Source organism: Pungitius pungitius, chromosome 2, assembly GCF_949316345.1.
Source record: "Pungitius pungitius chromosome 2, fPunPun2.1, whole genome shotgun sequence".
Classification (NCBI taxonomy): domain Eukaryota; kingdom Metazoa; phylum Chordata; class Actinopteri; order Perciformes; family Gasterosteidae; genus Pungitius; species Pungitius pungitius.
In genome coordinates, this window is record NC_084901.1 from 6,969,892 (window position 1) to 6,989,083 (window position 19,192).

General features: G+C 45.6%; 2 protein-coding genes across 5 annotated transcripts in view; one reads left to right on the forward strand and one right to left on the reverse strand.

Moving 5' to 3' along the window:
• tfec (transcription factor EC) overlaps positions 1 to 9,169 on the forward strand; it is a 28,524-nt gene extending 19,355 nt beyond the window's left edge. For 3 of the 4 annotated variants that reach the window (XM_062560290.1, XM_037461724.2, XM_037461725.2), the window contains exons 2-8: positions 1,337 to 1,591; positions 2,239 to 2,340; positions 4,482 to 4,527; positions 5,476 to 5,532; positions 5,651 to 5,726; positions 6,652 to 6,799; positions 7,912 to 9,169. In XM_062560290.1, the coding sequence (XP_062416274.1) occupies positions 1,337 to 1,591; positions 2,239 to 2,340; positions 4,482 to 4,527; positions 5,476 to 5,532; positions 5,651 to 5,726; positions 6,652 to 6,799; positions 7,912 to 8,376 (1,149 nt within the window). In that variant the 3' untranslated portion in view covers positions 8,377 to 9,169. Of the gene's footprint in view, positions 1 to 547; positions 837 to 1,336; positions 1,592 to 2,238; positions 2,341 to 4,481; positions 4,528 to 5,475; positions 5,533 to 5,650; positions 5,727 to 6,651; positions 6,800 to 7,911 lie in introns of those variants that run through there. The other variant, XM_037461723.2, reaches the window with a different exon arrangement.
• Positions 1 to 19,192, reverse strand: part of LOC119211081 (aldo-keto reductase family 1 member B1-like) — an 86,749-nt gene that overhangs the window by 33,254 nt on the left and 34,303 nt on the right. The gene's annotated exons all lie outside the window — the stretch shown is intronic.

Genomic DNA, 19,192 nt, shown 5'->3' on the forward strand with positions numbered 1-19,192 from the left:
TGGTTGCTTATCTGACTTTTTTCTATTTGTAATGGAATATAGGGAATAGCGGTTTACTGAAAAATAGCAGCCATGTAATCATGAAAAGGTTCATTGACATCCATAGTCCTACTTTAACCAGAACAAACAGAGCAATTAACAACAAAATATCAAAGATAAAGATGCATATAAAAAAAGTAAACTGGATGTTTGCTCTGTTAAATTCACCTTAAATACAACAATAACAACCTCAAAATAGCTTCATTAGAGTTATTGTTTGGGGAAATTGATAATACGTTACGGTCTGCTATTAAACCAGTGAGGGAATGAAAAGGCTTGGTTAAAAATGGCTATAGAGTTATTTAAAACCTCCATCAGGGAACAAGGGTCAATTGTGCTGCCACAACCCCTGGAGGAGGCCGTAGAGGACGTTGCAAGCTGAGCACTGATTGGCCAGTCTGACAGCAAAGGGCGGTCCAGATGAATTAGGGACAGACGCTAAAGGCAGATATCCTGCAGTGATCAAACCCTGGGTGATCTGACAGTCCAGTGTTTGAAGTGATTATCCTGCTATGCAATATAAAGGCTTACCCCCAGCTCTGTGCCTAATTAGTTCACTTAGGGCCCTTTATAAGACTTTAGTAGGGGACTGGGCGGAACAGACACTTGCTGAGGAGTCCGTAGCTCAACAGGATAGCAGCAGCAGCAGCAGCAGCAGCAGCAGATTGTGGATCCTTAAAGTTGACTCGCTGGTTCACAAAAACAAACCGATCTGAAGACTACCTGCTTTTCTGAGAATGCCACACTTAACTGGCTGCAGTTACTACACAATGCGGGATGCAACCAGAGCTTCAAATGTAAGGACAACAACATTTTGAATATGACTTGGTGTTTTGCTGAACAGCCAAGCTTGTTTTCTGCAGTTGTAAGGCTTTTATTGCAGGTTTGTCAGTTTTGACCACTGACTGTATGTATAGACTACCGCAGATTAATATCATTTGTTGTTGGATTCTCGGGCAAATGTTTTAAAATCCACCACATTTTTCAAAAAATAATTAGTCACAATTTTTACAAAGACGCAACCTACACATTCCAAACCTGACTTGCTTACAAAATACAGTTCTGTTTGGTCGGTTAATTTGCTCCGCATTAGTGACTAATAATGGAAAATGGTAAAAACAATTCCTATGTGCTGGATCATCTTCTCGCAAAGCTGACAGCTGCTGTGACCGCGTCTTCTGCATGCATTCTTAGTCAGCACTCTCTCAGTGGCGTGAAAAACTGACTATCTCATTTTGTATTCCCTCAACTAACTGAACTTGTTTTGTTTTGTTTTGGTCTTTTTTTTCTCCTGCAGGTACAGAGCCACCTGGAGAACTCCAAGTTCCACCTCCATCAGACCCAGAATCAGCAGGTCAAGCAGTACCTGACCCTCGGCTCCAAACTGGCCTCTTCGGCCGGGCAGGGCCACGCCGTTCTGCATCCGCACGCCTCCGGCCAGCCGCTGGCCACCGTGCCGATCATGAGGAACGGGCACATGCCTCCGGTCAGCGACGGCAGTAACCCCAACAGCCCCGTCACCCTGCTCAGCATGGCCAGCCACGACAGCGAGGTGAGTGGACTTACGGGAAAAAAAGAAGCCGCGGAATCAGGATGTTGCTGAGTAAATGAAACCGAAAGATTGGGGAAACTCAGAATGTACCTAGGAGAGACTGGAAGGGGGAAATTGCGTGAGACAAAGTATGGTTTTGTAGATTTCGCAACCTTCGTGGCATCTTGGATCTTTGTGTCCAAGGAAATGTCTTGTTTTGCTTTAATTTGTAATGAGATTCGTAAGAATTTTGTCTTAGCTCGTCTTTGTCCTGTCATTTGGAGGGTTGGGTGATGTTTGGACACAGTCAACTTGTACAATTCCAATGTGGATTGGGTTTTGAGATCGTAGTTCCATTAAATCCTATCACCAAAGTCAAGCCAACATTGATCTCCCTCTCACTCTGATGTGCCCATCAATAACTTCAGACACGCAGTCTCAGATGAGGGAACCATCTCAAAAGGAGGACACTAGTTTGACAACAGATTCATGTTTTTTCCCTTTCCTTTGGAGAACCTGTTTGTTATTGGATTAGTCCCTTTTCCTAATGTTTATTTTTGAATGTTGAGATTTCAAAGATCAGCTTTGGACAGCATTGATATTCTGGTGCAAACATCATCCGTCTGTCTATGAGTACACTGAAATGACATGAAATGTTTTTCTTTTAGTTCCCAATGGATGAGGTTATTGATGACCTGATTAGTCTTGAATCCGGTTTCAATGACGGAGGCTTGGATTGCATGGAGCCTAACCTCATGATGCAAAACAATGTGAGTATGATGTCCATTACCAGCTACATAGAAACACGGTTTTAAGGTGTATCGTGTTCATTTCTGCATGGCCCTTCATTTGTTAACCTGCTCACACGTGTGCAGCCAGGTTGACGTAAAGTGAAATTCTTTGACCCATAGCTTTTAAGTTGAACAGGGACTTGAAAGTGAGATTACGTCATTTCCACCAAAATATTCAGGGGCATGCTTGACTTGCGTGGGAAGAAAGGGACCTGTCTTAGTTTGGGGTCAGCTTAAGTCTGGAGATGAGTGAAAGTTCATTGGGGCTTAGCAACATTTCTCACATTACTCAAGAAGATCAACAACACAGATTAGGTCCAAAAAGGAGGATGTTGGTCAACGCAGGTATACACCGAAAAGGATATGAATGAATGGTTACTGTCTAACAATGCTCTGCCATAAGGAAGACAACCAACAAGAAGTGGCACCACAGACAAGCACTATCAGAGATTCATGAGCCAAGGAGGAATTCAAAAACTCCAGGCAAAACATGTAGGACAAGGGTTGCATTTGGCCAGAGAATGTAGCAACACCTGAAGCAAATACAGGCACAGTTTGTAGGATGGGAGCGCTGCCAATCTGGCCTGACTCCTCAAATACAGAGAGAGGACAGAGACTGGAAGACAAAGAATCTCACACACACACACACACACACACACACACACACACACACACACACACACACACACACACACACACGCATGCACACACTGATAAAGTGACGGGCAGCAAAACATAACAGACACTGTGACACAGAAGGAATGACAGGGGGGGAGAAAAAGATAAGGACGTGGGGGGGGTGGGGGGGGTTAAAATGTGGATTTTGTTGGGGAGAGTCACTGAGCCATTGGATTGGGCTAATGCATACACTCCCCGTGGGCTTGTTCAGAAATGATACCATGCTTAAATGGATCAATTCATCCTAATTAGTCACACGGTACGATGCATCACGTCGTTACGCACTGTCAACACGTCCCGGGAACCCGGACAGGGGGGGGGAGGGGGGGGGGGGAGGACTCAAGTGATTACAACAGGAGTAGTAGGGGGAATTGTTGCAATCTTTCATTCAAGTACTTCTGTACCCTCCTCCTCCTCCTGCTCTTCCTCCATCATATTGGTGAGATAATGGGAGAAAAAGAAGCACGCGCAGACTAAACCGACTGCAGATATCTTTTACGTCCGCAGTTTCTTCTGTCTTGTTTCTTCTTTGACTCCCCATTCCCTCCCTTCTCCTGACTCGACACGCAGCCTTATCACGTTCACCGGTCTGGCGGGAAGATTTGACACACATCCAACGGGGAATGCATGGTGGCCTCTGCAGCATTTTTTCCCACAAATACACAAATGCAAAATTAGTCACACGTGTGTGTGTGTGTGTGTGTGTGTGTGTGTGTGTGTGTGTGTGTTGGCAGCGCGCACTATCTCGACATCTCCCCGGTCCATGAAAACACGTCGCTATCACAGAACTGCTGCACGCTTTCCCAGACAAGAGGAGACCCGAAAAACAACTTTGCCCTTGTTCAAGGCGTTGACCTAGCAACACAGAGCACATCTCTGTGTTGGGAGCACTTTCAAGTGGGTTAGGGGTTTAGGAAATGTCGGGGACGGCAGATCAAGGGACAACTTAAGGAACAAACCAAACCTCAGAGGGCTGCCAGCTTGGGTTGGAGGTTAGGCTTTGATGGAGGAGAGAGGGGGGGTCTGGAGGGGGAGGAGGGTGGGGGGGTGACCCTTCATTGACCCGGTTTCACCAAGGTTAAGTTTTTGTTGGCTCGTTTACTACTACAATGATACTAAATGACAGGGCAACCTGATGGTGGCAGCGCTTTCCCGAAAACGCATTAGAGCGCTTGCACGTTCCTGCAGAGGACGCATGGGGATACTGCAGCTCCCTGCTGGGAGCTCCAAAGCCAGCGGCCTGGGGGCCGGCAACCTTCCCTGCAAAGGCTCTGATCATTACCCTCGCCTCTTGTCATGTTTGTCAATGATAGACAAAGGCACACAGCAGCGAAACACAACCGTTTGTGTTGTGGCTGTTGTTAAAGCAAATGCAAATTCTTTCGCACGCATGACTGACAAATGATCTTTCTCCCCTCCTCCCTCCTCCCTCTCCCTCCTAGGTGTCCCTCAGTGGCAGCATGCTGGATGTCTATGGGGGTGAGCCAGGTATGTAGCCACTGTTGGTGGAATAAGCACGGGGTATGAACTCATATCTGAACAACGAACCCCTCAATAAACGGGGGACACAATTGTAGCTGGATAAAAAAAGTCATACATTGTTTTTAGATGTAAACTATAGATGGGTGATGAACGGAACTCGAGTCCAATTAAGTTTGTCAGTCAAGTCAAATGTCCAAGGCGATATGTGAGCATTTGAAGCTACCCCGCGTATCACTGGTTCTGTTAATAAGCTGTAGACGTTTTTTGTCACATTGTAAAAAAAACAAAAAAGAACAAAGCGCCCTTTATGACATTTCTTATTAATGTCATGCATCAAGGAAAAATGCTTAATTGATTTAGGAAATAGAAAGGATGCCCAAAGAGCCCCTTCACCCTCAACAGGCAAATGAGTAAATTGCTATTTGTTTCATTTGTGTGTAGGCAGAGAGGACAATGGGCTGTTCCACAGAGTTTAAATTGTCTTGATTGAATCAACAGAGACAAATTGGGAAATCCAATCTCAGGTCCCCAATTACGTAATTAGGAAGAATGTGAATACGAATATGGATGCTCTGGCATTTTTGTCCTCCAGGACAGATTAGTGAATTTGTTAAACTGTCTTGATTATGGTGGTTTAAAAGTGATCCGCACAATGGGCTTCACACATGGCAGAGGGGATAAATTGGGCTCTTTCAGAGTGTGCGTGTGTATGTGTGAGTTTGTGTGTGTGTGTGTGTGTGTTTGCAGGGTGATCTGGCTTGTGTCTGTGGTGTGCACAGAAACTCCAAATTCAGGCTGACCCCGGCACTGAACTCGCTCAAAACAACTGATTGTGCGTCTGCTGACTGGACCTTTTGTAGCGATTGGTGTTGGTTGTCTTACACTTTCTAAATTAGTGTGCGTTGCTAATCGATTTTGCTTTTGTCCCCCCTGTGACCAACTATTTTTCCACAGTGCATGACACAAGAGTGATGGCCAAAGAGAGACAGAAAAAAGACAACCACAATCTGAGTAAGTGTCTCCCCCTCCGTCACAGTTCCTCCTCTGAAAATGCCTTCATGGAGTTGTGGCTGAAGGCGTCCATTATCATTTATTCATTTTTTTTTCTTTTTTCGCTCTGCTTGCTTAGTTGAAAGAAGGCGAAGATACAACATCAACTACAGGATTAAGGAACTGGGGACGCTCATACCTAAGTCGAATGACCCGTAAGTTCCGAATGTATTTGAGGAAACAATGCCGCTGCTTCTCTTTACTTTTACGTCACTGAAACAACTGCAGGACTTTGTCTGCCGGGAGAGCGTATTAAATTCCAAGCACAAAGACACTAAACGTTGTTCATTGAATTCAAATGAGTACTCAAGCAGTCATATTTCAAGGGTGCACTTGAACTTCCATTGTAGTCCGCGCTCCGAGAGCTGTACATCATCTCGCTGGGTCCCGGCAGTTCAGCTCAAAGCATGAATGATGAGGAAAGGGTCAAATGCAAAGAAGCAGGCCACACCATTTGAATCAAAGTTTGAAGCACAATTGGAACACAGAGATGGAGTGTGGAGGTGAATTGAAATCCACCGGCCATCTCTTGCAATTGAACTTTGCTTCGAATTTAAATGGAAGGTTGGCGTTGTCACTGTGCCATTAACACGTGATAAAAGAGATTATTAGCGCTGATCAGACCAACGTCTTCGCCCGTGTGGAAAAGGACAATTTTAATGCAGGTTCCCTTAACTTCTTAGCAAAAGCAATAATATCTGCAGAAGAATGACTTGCACTCTTGCACCTCATGTCCGATGCTCCATTTTCTCCTCCGTCTCCCTACTTAGCTCATTTTCCCCTCACCTATTTTTACTCGAGGATTAATTTTACTGAACAAGGAGGTACGAGAATGGACTTTCCGCATTGCTACTTAACTATTCTATTAAAATTCCCATTCAGTGTCCCCATGTAATGTCCAAGGATGAATAATTGCACCGTGTAAATCTCCATTTCGTATTCATTTCATAAAAGGGGAAAAAACCTCAGAGTTAAAACTTTTCCCCGTTTTTTTTTTACATTATTATTACAGAGGATATTCTGCCGACATCAGGGGGTTCTGTGTAAAAGGTCATGTTTTACATTTCTCCCTTTCTGCAGGGACATGCGCTGGAACAAAGGCACTATCCTGAAGGCCTCGGTGGAGTACATAAGGTGGCTGCAGAAGGAGCAGCAGCATGCTCGGGAGCTGGAGAGCCGTCAGAAAAAGCTGGAGCAAGCAAACAGGAGACTTCTGCTGAGGATCCAGGTAAAAAAAAAAAAAATACAACCGTCCGAATCCTGAACAGTCTGATCACAACACAGATTGAGTCCAAAAAAATCGACATTGTGACATTGAATATTAGATTCACCAACGTTAGAAAGTATTTGCTGGACGAGAGAGTTTAAAGTTTAGACCTATAATCAGGAATCAGGAATCATTTATTGCCATAATATGTCAGACATACATGGAATTTGACTTGCATGTTTATTGGCTTGCTAATGAACTATTTTAACTTGGCTTGGGATACTTGAATTGCATATCATGACCAACTACACAGTTTCAGATGTAAACATATGCAACACAAAAACAGTGTTCCTTCCGTTATATATATATATATATGCATGTGTTGCCAATCAACTCACGGATGTCTCAGCATTAAATCCCAGTGCAGGACGCAGGCATCTGAAAGGCCTGATTCGTTTTCCCCCGAGATCCGTTTGGCTCACTCTGTCGACCACATCTGGCTCAATCGTCCTTCGCCCTCATTTCCAATTACAAAGTTTTACAACCTTACAAGCTAAACTAATTTCTATCTCCAAAAGACTAAACCCCCCCCCCCCCCCCCCCTGTGTTCACTCCTGACGTTTTGCATGTCTCACGTAGCTCAGTGTGTGTTTCCTCATGAATAAAAACAATGCACTCGGTAGGAAAGCCGCAGGTTAGAAAACAGATTACGAGAATCAATTAAAGAGATTCGCAAGGGAGGGGGGAAGGATGGGGTTCACCTGAATTTAGGTCACTGACGGGGGGAGGAACACAAAATCTGTTATCATCTTCAGAGATGACAAAACTATACATGAACCACCGGCCATCACTTAACGCAAAGAGTACAGATAACAAATGTCAAACAGCCATTTGTGGTGACACTGAGCGGTGTGGATGATTAAAGCGTGATTAAAGCGGGTGTGGGAGACCGCTGCGGCCAAACACCCAAACGCCAGAAGCGCGGCGGCTCACTGCGACCTCAGTTTGCGGACGCGATGAGGCGTGGGCACGGCGTATCTGCTCGTAATCCAGCACGTTGCAATCTATTCACACATGAGTATGAATGAATGAGTGTGGGGGTCATATGACTCATGATTTGATGTCTTTCCCAGGAGCTTGAGATCCAGGCACGAGCACACGGCCTCCCGAACATGACCTCCGCCCTGGGGGCCGCAGAACCGAGCTCCCAGCTCCTCAAACAACCGCAGCAGCTCCAGTCGTCTCCCCAGGCCCAGCAGACCCAGCAGCCGCCCCTCTACCAGGAGGACCCCAACGGGGACTACCTCCAGAGGATCGCCGGCGTGCCGCCGTCCCTCCCCGCCGGCGGCGGCGGGGCGCACGACCACATCCCCGGCGCCGACGGCTGCACCACCTTCTCCGACCCGCTGTCCCACTTCACAGACTTCTTCAGCGCGACCCTCAAGGAGGAGCACCGGCTGGACGAGATCCTGATGGACGACCCGCTGTCGCCGTTTGGCGCCGACCCGCTGCTCTCGGCCGGCTCGCCCGAGGCCGCGTCCAAGGACAGCAGCCGCAGGAGCAGCTTCAGCTCGGACGAGAGCGACAACGACCTATAAGGGGTGGGGGCGGGGCTCCGTGGCGACAAACTCTTGTTATCTTCCCTGGCGACATCGCTGTTGTGATGCCCTGTGAGCGGGAGTCTCTACAAGACTGACTGATGGCCGACTGAACCGCTCACAGGGTTGCGACAGCTAACACACCTGGCAGCGCCTCTCAAAGTGCCAACTGTAAATAAAGAAAAACGTCGCTCTTGTTGATCAGGTGGATTGGTGCCAACGCTTTAAAGCTCAGCGGGACTAGAAACAGCTCAAGGACCTCCTGCTCCTCCACCTGCTCTTTTTTTTAACATTTTTTTTTTTTTTTTTTTTTTACCTCACAACAGACAATGAAATTTGTTTCTCTGCCTCCCGGACAGAGCTGAAACAGACACACAAGAAAAAGGGAGACATTTATAAGCCTTTTTTAGTACGTGATATAAATGAGTGTCCATTGTTGTTTTTGGTTAACACTGTTGTAGCTGTACACTGTAATGTGTGCAAAATAATCACTGGAATGCAGCCAGAATGGTCCATGAATGAAATGAAAATACTACTACTTTTAACGAAGGACTGTAAACAGTACAGTTTCAACATGGGATCAACACGGGACGGACATACTCACTGCAATGCCTAACATGTCTTGTCTGTGTCCTTTAAGTGTTTTTTCATATAATTGCTTTTGTATTTATATACGTTTTAATCCATGTTTTTGTGAAAAATATATATATATATTATTATCCAACATGTTACTTTTTTATTCTTCGTATAGGGGTGGGAAACAATATAATAAACCCCTTTTTGGTAAATGCTATTTTGGCGTATTGTTTCAATCTCACTGACCAGACGTCTGCAGATGTACAACTAAAATATGTAAATACCCAAAAAACTGGAACCATAATACAAGTATACACACATATGGATACATCTCTCACTCTGCGCTCTTGCTAAGTGTACAGGGAGCGCAACACGTTAGGGGCGGGATGATAGTGGGCAAAGATCATATTGCCGGACAGCAACAGGCCAAAAGAGCGAACAAAGCGCAAAAAGTTTCACACCGGAAGGTGAAGGGCCGGCTCACAAGGTGGCTGATTGGCAATGAGTGGCAGAAAGGAGGAGAGAGGAAGGAAATGAGATAATAAAGACAAGTAGAGGAGGAGTAATAATTCTGATGAGCCCACTGTGAACTGATGAGCCCTCGAGGATGAATAATGTAGAGGAATAAAGAGCTGCTGTAAGAGCTGTTAGCTGAGAGCTGCGAAACTTTCCTCTGAGGTAAGCCTTTATGGTGTAGGAATATGATCACAACGTGTAATATTAATAAAGTTTGTTTGTAAAACACTAATCAAAATACTTCAGTCATTTTTTGTAAAAAAAAAAAGAAACTCAACATGTAGTTTTCTAATCTTGTAATCATGCATTAATAAAACAACAAACAGACCAGTCTGAAAAGGAAAAAAAAAAGAAAAAGAAGAACACACGCCAATACTTCCCAAATGGATTTATCATCAAAGCCTCCCTGAATTAATGTTTTAGAGTGTTATTAGCGTGTCTTTCTCCATAATGAAATCGAAACGTTCTGCGGCCGGTTTGCTTCAGCCGCAAACAAGACTGAACCAATCAATCATTGTGGAGCACAGTCAGTCCGACTACAAAGTGGTGAGTGATGTTTACGGGTAATTGGCCAAAGCAGTTATGGAAGGTAAATATAGATTTTTATGAAGAGCATCTAAGAAAGCGTCAGCATGACTCAAATTTCAAAGGCTTCATTTACATTTAGACTTTCTCTTCTCCTTGCTCGTATTTGCGGAAAAAAATACACAAAATCCAAATTAGTTTAGTGCAGGAATGGAATAAAGTCAAAGTAAGAAAATACAAATGAATAGCCTTTACTTCAATGAAAGTATTGACAATAAAAACCTATACACATTCACACAACACTCGTTTGAGGCTTAACAGATCGGACGAAGCATTCTGCTCCGAAAAAGAGAGTCAGATTAAACTTCCTAACTCATTTATTTCCCTCCATATCAAAGGCTATTATGGCCAGAGTTCCAGGCCAGTTATGCACACACTTCAAAAGGAAATGTGGTCGGATGAGGCAACGGTGACATCAGAACAACTGACTTTTTATTTGGATTATCACAGTTAATCAGCTCACGGTACAAAGGAACCAATATGGAGAAGTATGCTGTGGAAGCAGCGCAGGTAACGCCGTTAAGTTACAGGCTTTAGTTGCACATGCTTTAGGACGAGAACGTCAATCTGAACATGTAAAACAAATCTGAGAAAGTTTGCAAAAACCTCTGTTCCTTCTACCACATCCTCTGCTTTCCAAAGACCCTCCCTCGAGGGAGGCAGATTGGTTTGTGGCTAGTTACAACACGTGCCCCCCCAAAAAATGCACGCCTTGTAAAATAATCTTTCCATTCCTTTTGTCTTGCACATGCTGGTTCTCCCCTAAATAATGACCTCACCTTCCGTGTCAGAGGTTTGCTGCTGTGTTAAATCTTAAACAGCAGGTGGCAGCAGTGGGCTGTGTGTTTTCATCACATTGTGCAGTTGGTTCATAAAAAGAAACCCCAAAACAGGACGTGTGGTACAACAGCAGGTGATGGTGGTGGATTTCTTTTTTCTTTTTTTAAAGCCAATCAAGTGAAATAAAAATATTATCACAATAGTTAGCAAACAGCACTCTTTCACATATGGAATAATGCTTGGTAGTATATGCTAAAGTCCACGGTAGTCCCTATACTTCCCAGTAAAAACTGACAAATCTAAAGAAGGCAAGTGTTGTCGTGAACCGCACAGAGCAGTCGTTCTGTCACCAAAACAACGTCGTCGGTCCTCCTGCCACCCACCAACTCTGCCACCACCACTGAGCAGGAGAAGCTGTCACCTGAGCAGATGCCACAGCTGCCAGTGTGCTACAATGCACTCACCTGTCGAGCCTGCCATTGGCAACTCTTAATCACCTCCTGCTGAGGTGACTCACTTTGGAGCACAGCAAACACACACACACACACACACACACACACACACACACACACACACACACACACACACACACACACACACACACACACACACAGGGTCGCACGCACTCATACACACAAATAGGCCTAATCAAATGTGTTTGGGTGCAAACACAAATGTGCCACACACACCTCCCCTCCTATCACACACACACACACACACACACACAAATAGGTATGGATGCACAGGTGTGTATCTCATTGTACCGCGATGCTACACAAACGAGGAAGAGGAGGGAAAAAAAACAAACACCTAAAAGCCCTCATCAGGGTTTGGACTGACAAGACTTGTGCACAAATTAGGTGAAATTTGAGAAACAATATGACAGCCGGCGGTGAGGCACCAAACATCGAGTGTCATATCTATTTCCAGCCACGACTCAGAGCTGAGTGACAAACAACACCAGTCAGCCCGTCTCCTGGAAATGCAGCAAACTAGGCCCTGGTTGAGTTTTCCCTTCTGGAAAGAAAAGGCCAACTGATGTGAAGTTAAAGTCAAAGTTGAAATTATAAAACTGGGCCCAAACTGCAGCATTACCTTTGAAGAACAGGAACTCAAGCGATCAATATTGTTTCCTCTCTGAACTACAGTCCTTCATCCCATGATTCTGTAGGGCCTTCGCCCCCATGCTGCTTTTATTAAGGACCACACCCTTACCAGTGCTCCCATGTCACTGGCCTAGCAAGGCCCCACGTGCATTTACGATGGAACACTAGAGAGATGAAAAAAAAAAAACCTGGCCGGGCCGGGCCTGCTGTAGATGCTATAAAATTAATGTGATTTCCAGAGTTTTTATGAAACGAGCCAGATGCCAAATACATAACTTCAAACAAATTGACTCCCAATTATTGGTGCGGCGCACCACTTCCAGATGTGCAACAGATGGGGCCGGGGCGACCGAAGGTGTCTCAACCCGCGCTTTGTGTTACTCTGCAGTAAAAAGGCAGTACAGTTGTATGTGTTTCAAATCACCGCGGGCTGCAGGCTGGAGGTGAAGGGAAGGACAGGGGGATAGTGGAGGAAAAATGAAAGCACATCATTAGGGAAAATATAAACCTACGCAGCACAGACAGTAGAGCTCTGTATGCTGCCTTAATACAGCCTGATATTATGTGAAGGCAGATGAGGATGCTGAGGCTGAAAGCTGGACTTTATCAAGGAGATGGGGTATTGAGAAATGTAAATGTTAATGTGATCTTTGCTGTATCTTGCAGTGCTGGGATTAAATGGTAAAAAGGAACAATTATGGCGCTAGCTTTTTTGGTGCATATGTTAATACAATATCCCTGCATGCGTTAAGTACATTAGATATTATTAGAAGATATCCACAGTACATAGCGATATCTACCAGAAGCTTTTACAGTAGTCATAAGTAGCACTGCACTTAAATTGGTAATAGGGTCCCTTCCTGGAAACTTTCAACAGTGTGATCAGTCACTGTTAAAGCTAAATAGAAGTGGAACAAATGGGATTCACTGTTTAAACTACATAAAAGTAAAACAAATGTGATTCCGAGTGAGAAAAGTAGCTGAGCACTGACTTCTTTTCACTATAGAGGAAACTAATAGAATATCCAATAGTGGTACGGTGTCCTGGGAGGGTCATGGCTGTGATCCCATTATTACCACAGACTTGAGCCCAGAGGGAGCAAAAAATGGCTGTGTATATTTCCCGGAGCTCATAGTGAAGACGTCTACTGGGCCCCTATCTACTTAACTAGCAGTCCGCTTGAGTGCCACAGGATCCCCCCGCCTCTGATCCTGGGGGCCAAGGAGCCCCTCCTTACCGCCTCTCTGTTTTCACGTTTCTTAGGCCGTCTATTCAAATACAGCGGAGACCTGGGACCATTTTGCTTGGCCGTCGCACCTCTGTGTTGGCTTTCATTCCCTCGCTCTGTCGGAGTTGTATGCTAATCCAACTGGAGTCAGTCCCCCCCACCCCCCCTCCGACCTCCCCAAACCCCCTCCTCCCTCTCAGGTCTTTCTGCATGCACACACACTTCAACACACACACACACACACACACACACTTTAACCTTATGTAATCTGGGTGACCTTGGACTGAAGGGAAGCTACTGAAGAGAGGACCCTGATTGATTTGTCTTTCAAAAGTGGAGCGATGGTCAGTGTAACCCCCCCCCCCCCCCAAACACAAGGAAATCCCTTTGCTACCCCCGACGAAATGCAATAATATATGGACTCTAAAACTCCTTTCTTGGTTTTGGTGAGTTATGGAGCAGAATGCACGGTGAGGTGCAGGGGCAGCGGGGTAAATGTCAGATTTAGGCATGGGGGAGCAGGGCGGTGAGGGCGTTGGGGGATTGCATCAAGATGATCATCATTAGCAGGGGGAGATAATTGGCGCTGCATGGGCCCCGGCCTTATGGCGCTCTGATGGGCATCTTGTCTGCATTATTCATTATTCTTCTCTCCCTCCTATTCTCTCTCTCTCCTCCCGACCCGGGCCAGCACTGGGCCATAGGAGCCGGACTCATCTATTATAGATGGGTAATTGTTTATTAAATGCAGGCCTGACCCTATTATGCCTATTAACCACGTGCCACACACTGGAGGCGGGCAAGCGCCTGTCTTCTTCCATATTCTAGAAGATCTGACAATCCCCTGTCGAGGACCTGAGGTCGCTTTGGCATCAGCAAGTGTCACTATTCACTGATGGCGGCAAGAAAAAAAGTGGAGGGAGGGGTAAAAAAAACATAAATGGAGGACGCCGGCAGGGAGGAAAGGAGAAGAGGACGATGAAAAATAAAGCCAATGCCCGTGTGGCCGCCACTGGCCAGAGAAGCACGTCTCCTCCAAGGCTCGGCGGATGTAGGCAAAGACAAAGGGTGAGCTAAAGAGATGCTATGCTTCTCATTACACTGACTCCTAATCTACCGCTGCCCTATCCTGGGCAATCCCTGCTCCAGGCGTTTGGAGGCTAAAGCTCCAGCACTCGGCAGTTTGTCCAAAGCGGATTTATTACTTTAGATAGGACCACCAATGAGCCTGCTAAAATGTCACATTTAAAACTCACACCGCCGCCGCCGCCGCCAGAGCCCGGGCAAACTGACACTAGAGGTCAGTGTTGTAACAGAGTTCAGGCACCTGCTCGGTTTTCAGGACCAGACAACAGCGAGCTTCAAGCAGACACGTCCATTACAAAAGCAAAATAACTCAGGTGAAGGAAAGGAATTGAAATGAAATGATTAAGTTCAGTTAATTACCGGGTAGCTTAAGCAAATCAGCTCAACTTATATCAAAATCATTATTTCAGCCAGAACGGCAGACTCACCAGGAGGATATTTCCCCAACACGTGCTTAAAATCAGTGCATGTAAATCAGGATGAGGCTAACTGATTAGATCAAATACATCCTGCCCTCGCTGCGGTGACAAAAATAAATGTGCCATTAGGAACGATATACGACAACCCGGGTACAATTTAGAGACACACGGAGCGCTCGGGTGGCGATGGCGAACATGCGTCGTTCAAGTATTCCTTCCACCCCAGTATCACTCTCTGCAACCAAGTCCTGCTAAATAACTTTCTGTTGAGGGAAAACAGTTGAAAGTGTCGTTGCCATACTGTCATAAGTGAGTCAAAATACTCAGTGAGACGTCTCTACAACACTGAGGGGGGGGGGGGGGGGGGAGGGAAAATGTCGCCCGGCTTGGATGTGCCGCTGTGCTGCTGGTATGATGTAGTGATCTGCGCGACGGCATGTCACTGGTTATTGGCTGGGTTGAGAGTGATTAACATGGGGTGTTAATTAGTGGGTCGTCAGGAGTGGGTGTGTGGCTAACGACACGGCTCCGAACAGCTCGGTCACACATAAACACACGGCACAGCTCGGGCCTTCTTTTACAATTAAAATGGATTTCACAATTAGTGCTGGGGAGAATAATTTAAATTACATCTCTCAACATGTTGGGTTTAATCAACGGCTTAAAGGAAGATACTGAAAATTAAATCATTCCTAGAGAAACAGAATCAGAGGGACATAGGGATGTTTAAATTATGATTTTTTATGAACATATAAAGAACTGCAGATTGATAAACATTTGTCTATCAGATTTAATTTGAGATTATGGGAATTTTACCCTTTGAAGGCTCAGATTAGTAGAAAACTGGTGTTTGTGAAGAAGGAAACTGCTGTAATAGTTTTTGTATTCATTGGGTGTTATTTATCAATGACAGGATGTGTTATTTTATTTAGAGTTACTGGCTCTAATACAACAAAATGTTAATATAATATTGTATGGAGTGGACCACAAAATAAAGAAAACTCAACATCTTAAAAAAAAAAAAGAAGTGAAAATCAATGACACGTTATTTACAATCTTGCTGTTAATTCAATAGTGCCGTAATGCTGTTGAGATGTGAGAGGAGAGGGACTGAGTGACTGAGTGAGGGAATATAAGAAGAGAGGAAGGAGGGAGTGAGTGAGCGAGTCGAGCCGCCCCTCTTCCCAAAGCGTATGTATTCCTCCAGCATCCAGCCCCCTGATAAGGCAGACACACTCGTAATGCCTCCCCGCGCTGAATGAGCTGCCGCACTTTCGGTGGACTTAACTGTTGTGCTGTGTTGGGTAAACAACGCGGCGCCTGTCATTGGCCCCCAAAATGCACCATCCGTGCGGCTAATGCTACGTTGGGATTAGCCGCCTTGAATGAAGTCGTGTCACCGAGCAAAGGAAGCTTTGCCGAGCTCCAAACAGTTTACAGGACCCTCCGCCCCGAGTGGAACAAATAGAATGTAATTAAGGAAGATGAGAGCACGGAGGAGGCGTAGTTAGACAGGGATGCACACATACACACACACACACACACACTAACCCATGCACGCATGACTCTCACATTTTCCTCAGCAAATGCAAATGCCTCTTTGTTAGTTGCCGTTGCCTTTTAATACCCACAGAGGGTAAAATACCTCTTTTTTTCACATTATGGAATTTGTCATGTTCAGTTGGAGCTGTCATAGCTAGAACAGTGTGCGCTAATGTGTGTAATCTGCTTTGCAACACATCAATTATGATGGATATTGCTCCACCGCCATGCTTCCAGGGTTTTTATACAAGCCTGCAGGGGAATCAGTCTTTTCTTGTTAGGCAACCTGTTTAGTAAATAATGATCCACTTTGAGCCCTGCTGATGCCGTATAATGTAATGTAATGTGTGTGCGTGTTTGTGTGCGTGGTGGTATTTTGTTGAGCAAGGATCAAGCCAACTAGATCAAAAAACACTTACGTCGGGGCTGGAATTCAATCATGCCGTGCGGAAGAAAAAAAAAAAAAAAAACACGTCACAGAGAAAGCTAAAGCGCTTCTGAACGTGCTACGAGACCACATGTAAAAACTGTAAATATTATCAGTGACTTGTAAAAGTATTTCCAGAGCCGTCTGGGCCAACAAAGAGAGAGAGAAAGATAAATATTTAGATCTTACACTGTGTCAAACTAAATTGCCTTTTTCTTTTTTCCAAATCAGCTTTACCATTTTCTTTCTCGCAGGGATGCTCCGGGGCGCACACGCACCACCTCTCCTCCTCCTTTCATCTCCTCTCTCCCCTTCAATAATACCACCGTTATTTGTCTGTTTGGCTACCTTTATCCCCCTCTGCCACATTTTTTCCACTCCATGCCCTTCTTCTTCTTCTTCTTCTTTGTTTCTAAAGCCAGATCGGGCTCATGAACTCCCCCGTTGCTGGTGCTTTAAATGATGCTTCTCCACCTCAGGCCCTCCAGCTGGCTGTCTCCATGACAGGGCAGCACGGCGAGGGTGTAGCTCAAGTGTAACCGTGCACTCTTATCTCTGGCCGCAGTTCCATTCTCTCCATCTCCAACAAAGTCAGATATTTTCAGTCGACCCCAGGTCTCTGAAGGCCCGGCCCTCCACCAACAATCCCAAGCTTTTGCCTATCAATCGTTCCCCCGACTTGGCTTTCCCATTTAGCCGTCACTCATCCAGAGCAACCTCCGCTGACCCGACCTGCAGGGGATAGATTCTTTTGCCGAAGCGCATTTTGACAAAAACACACACGGGGGGGGGGGGGGGGGGGGGGGGGGGGACAAAGCTATCTAACGTCGAGGGCCCGCCCCGTATGTCGCCTTCGGTCAGATGGATTAGTGTTTTGCTTGGGAAGGGCTTCAACTCCGCGCTGGGGCCCACTCAGGGATTCTACCCTGTGGATCTTTTTTTATTTTGTGTGTTGAAAGTGTGTTGCGGAAGCGTTTGTACGTATTCATGTGTGTCTTCGCACACCTCTGTCAGGAGTGAGAAACAAATGAGATTTTGGTGGCTTAATCTGAGATTGGGACAGACACTACTGGATATTCTATTTACTCCATGCAAGCTGCTCCCCAATGCCCCATAAAGCCCCTCGCCTCTGAACTAAGCTGGTCAGGGTTAAAGCTCCCCAGCGACAGGAGACTGAGTACCTGCCCAGAGTGTGTGTGTGTGTGTGTGTGTGTGTGTGTGCGTGTGTGTGTGTGCGTGTGAGAGAATCTGTCCATGGGAACACACAGTCCCGTCCCTCGCCTCTCAGCAGTGTAATGGCTTTATTTATGAAGTGGCATCAGCAGTAACAGGCAGGCGATAAAGGAGCAGACAGCATGCCATTCCATGGCCTGCAGCCATGCTATCCTCACGCCTTTAAAAAGATTGATAATGTTTGTATGTTGTGGGCTGACACGGTGAGAGAAAAGGTGCAGGAGGGATGCGGTAAATACTGCTGATGGAGAGCTGGGAGAAGCTATAGGACTTGAAACAAGACTATGTGTGGTAATTTTCACATGATGTGATACTCTTCTGATTCTGTTGAGGGCAAAACGTCCGACTATACTTTTGCTAATTGCTGCATTGAAAAATGGTCCTTAAATCTTTTTTAATTAAGCAAGAGAGACGGCGTGGAGTTTGCACTATTTCTGCAACATAGGACATTAAAAAAGTATGCAAATTGACAAATGGCATTAATAAATACATAAGATAAGATAATCTTGCATTACTTGTGGCGGTGTAACTTTATGATGCTCGACCATAAAAATGTACGCTTTCCTGTAAAAGGGATTATTGTGTTTTGAAACTACTGATAGGAAAGAAAATACAACTACAGTTATTTTACGGAAGTTAATACCAGACAAAATAAAAAAAATATCTTGATTGAGAAAAACTCCCTTTTCTTGAATGATTTTCTAGAAGTCGCACCTGCAACTGGTGCTCCCAAACGCACACCCTCACAGACACAGACAGGCGGAGAGGTGCGCCTCTGAAACCAGAACGATGAGGACATTTCCTCCCTATTCCCCGAGGCGGCGGCCTGCAGGCCAATGAGACCAGCCGGTTTCCTGGAGATGCAGAAACCTGTTGGAACACATAGGACTCATTCAAGCTCTTCTGCCTTTCCACCCAATCCCCCCCCCCCCCCCCCCCCGGACCCTACTCTGCACACACACACACACACACACACCTTCCGCTAGCTCTACTTTAAATTTATGTGACAGCGAGCTTAACGTCTTTCCTCAAACCCTCTGTTTAGACGCACCTGTGCAGAGCCGTCATTAAAAATGAACATATGACTCGCCGTTAAATGGGCACATTCGCTGTGTTTGTCTTTCTCCTCGTGCCACCGCGAGTGAACCCGACAGTTCTCCAGGGTACCATTCCTGAGTTGTTTACCCCAATAACTAATGTGATTTACTATTTCTTTCTTTACACCCGACGACACTGAATTGATGGCGTCTGACCGCGGCCGACAGCTTATGGGGGGGGGGGGCGGAGAAACAGAGATGCATTCACACGCGCAATGAA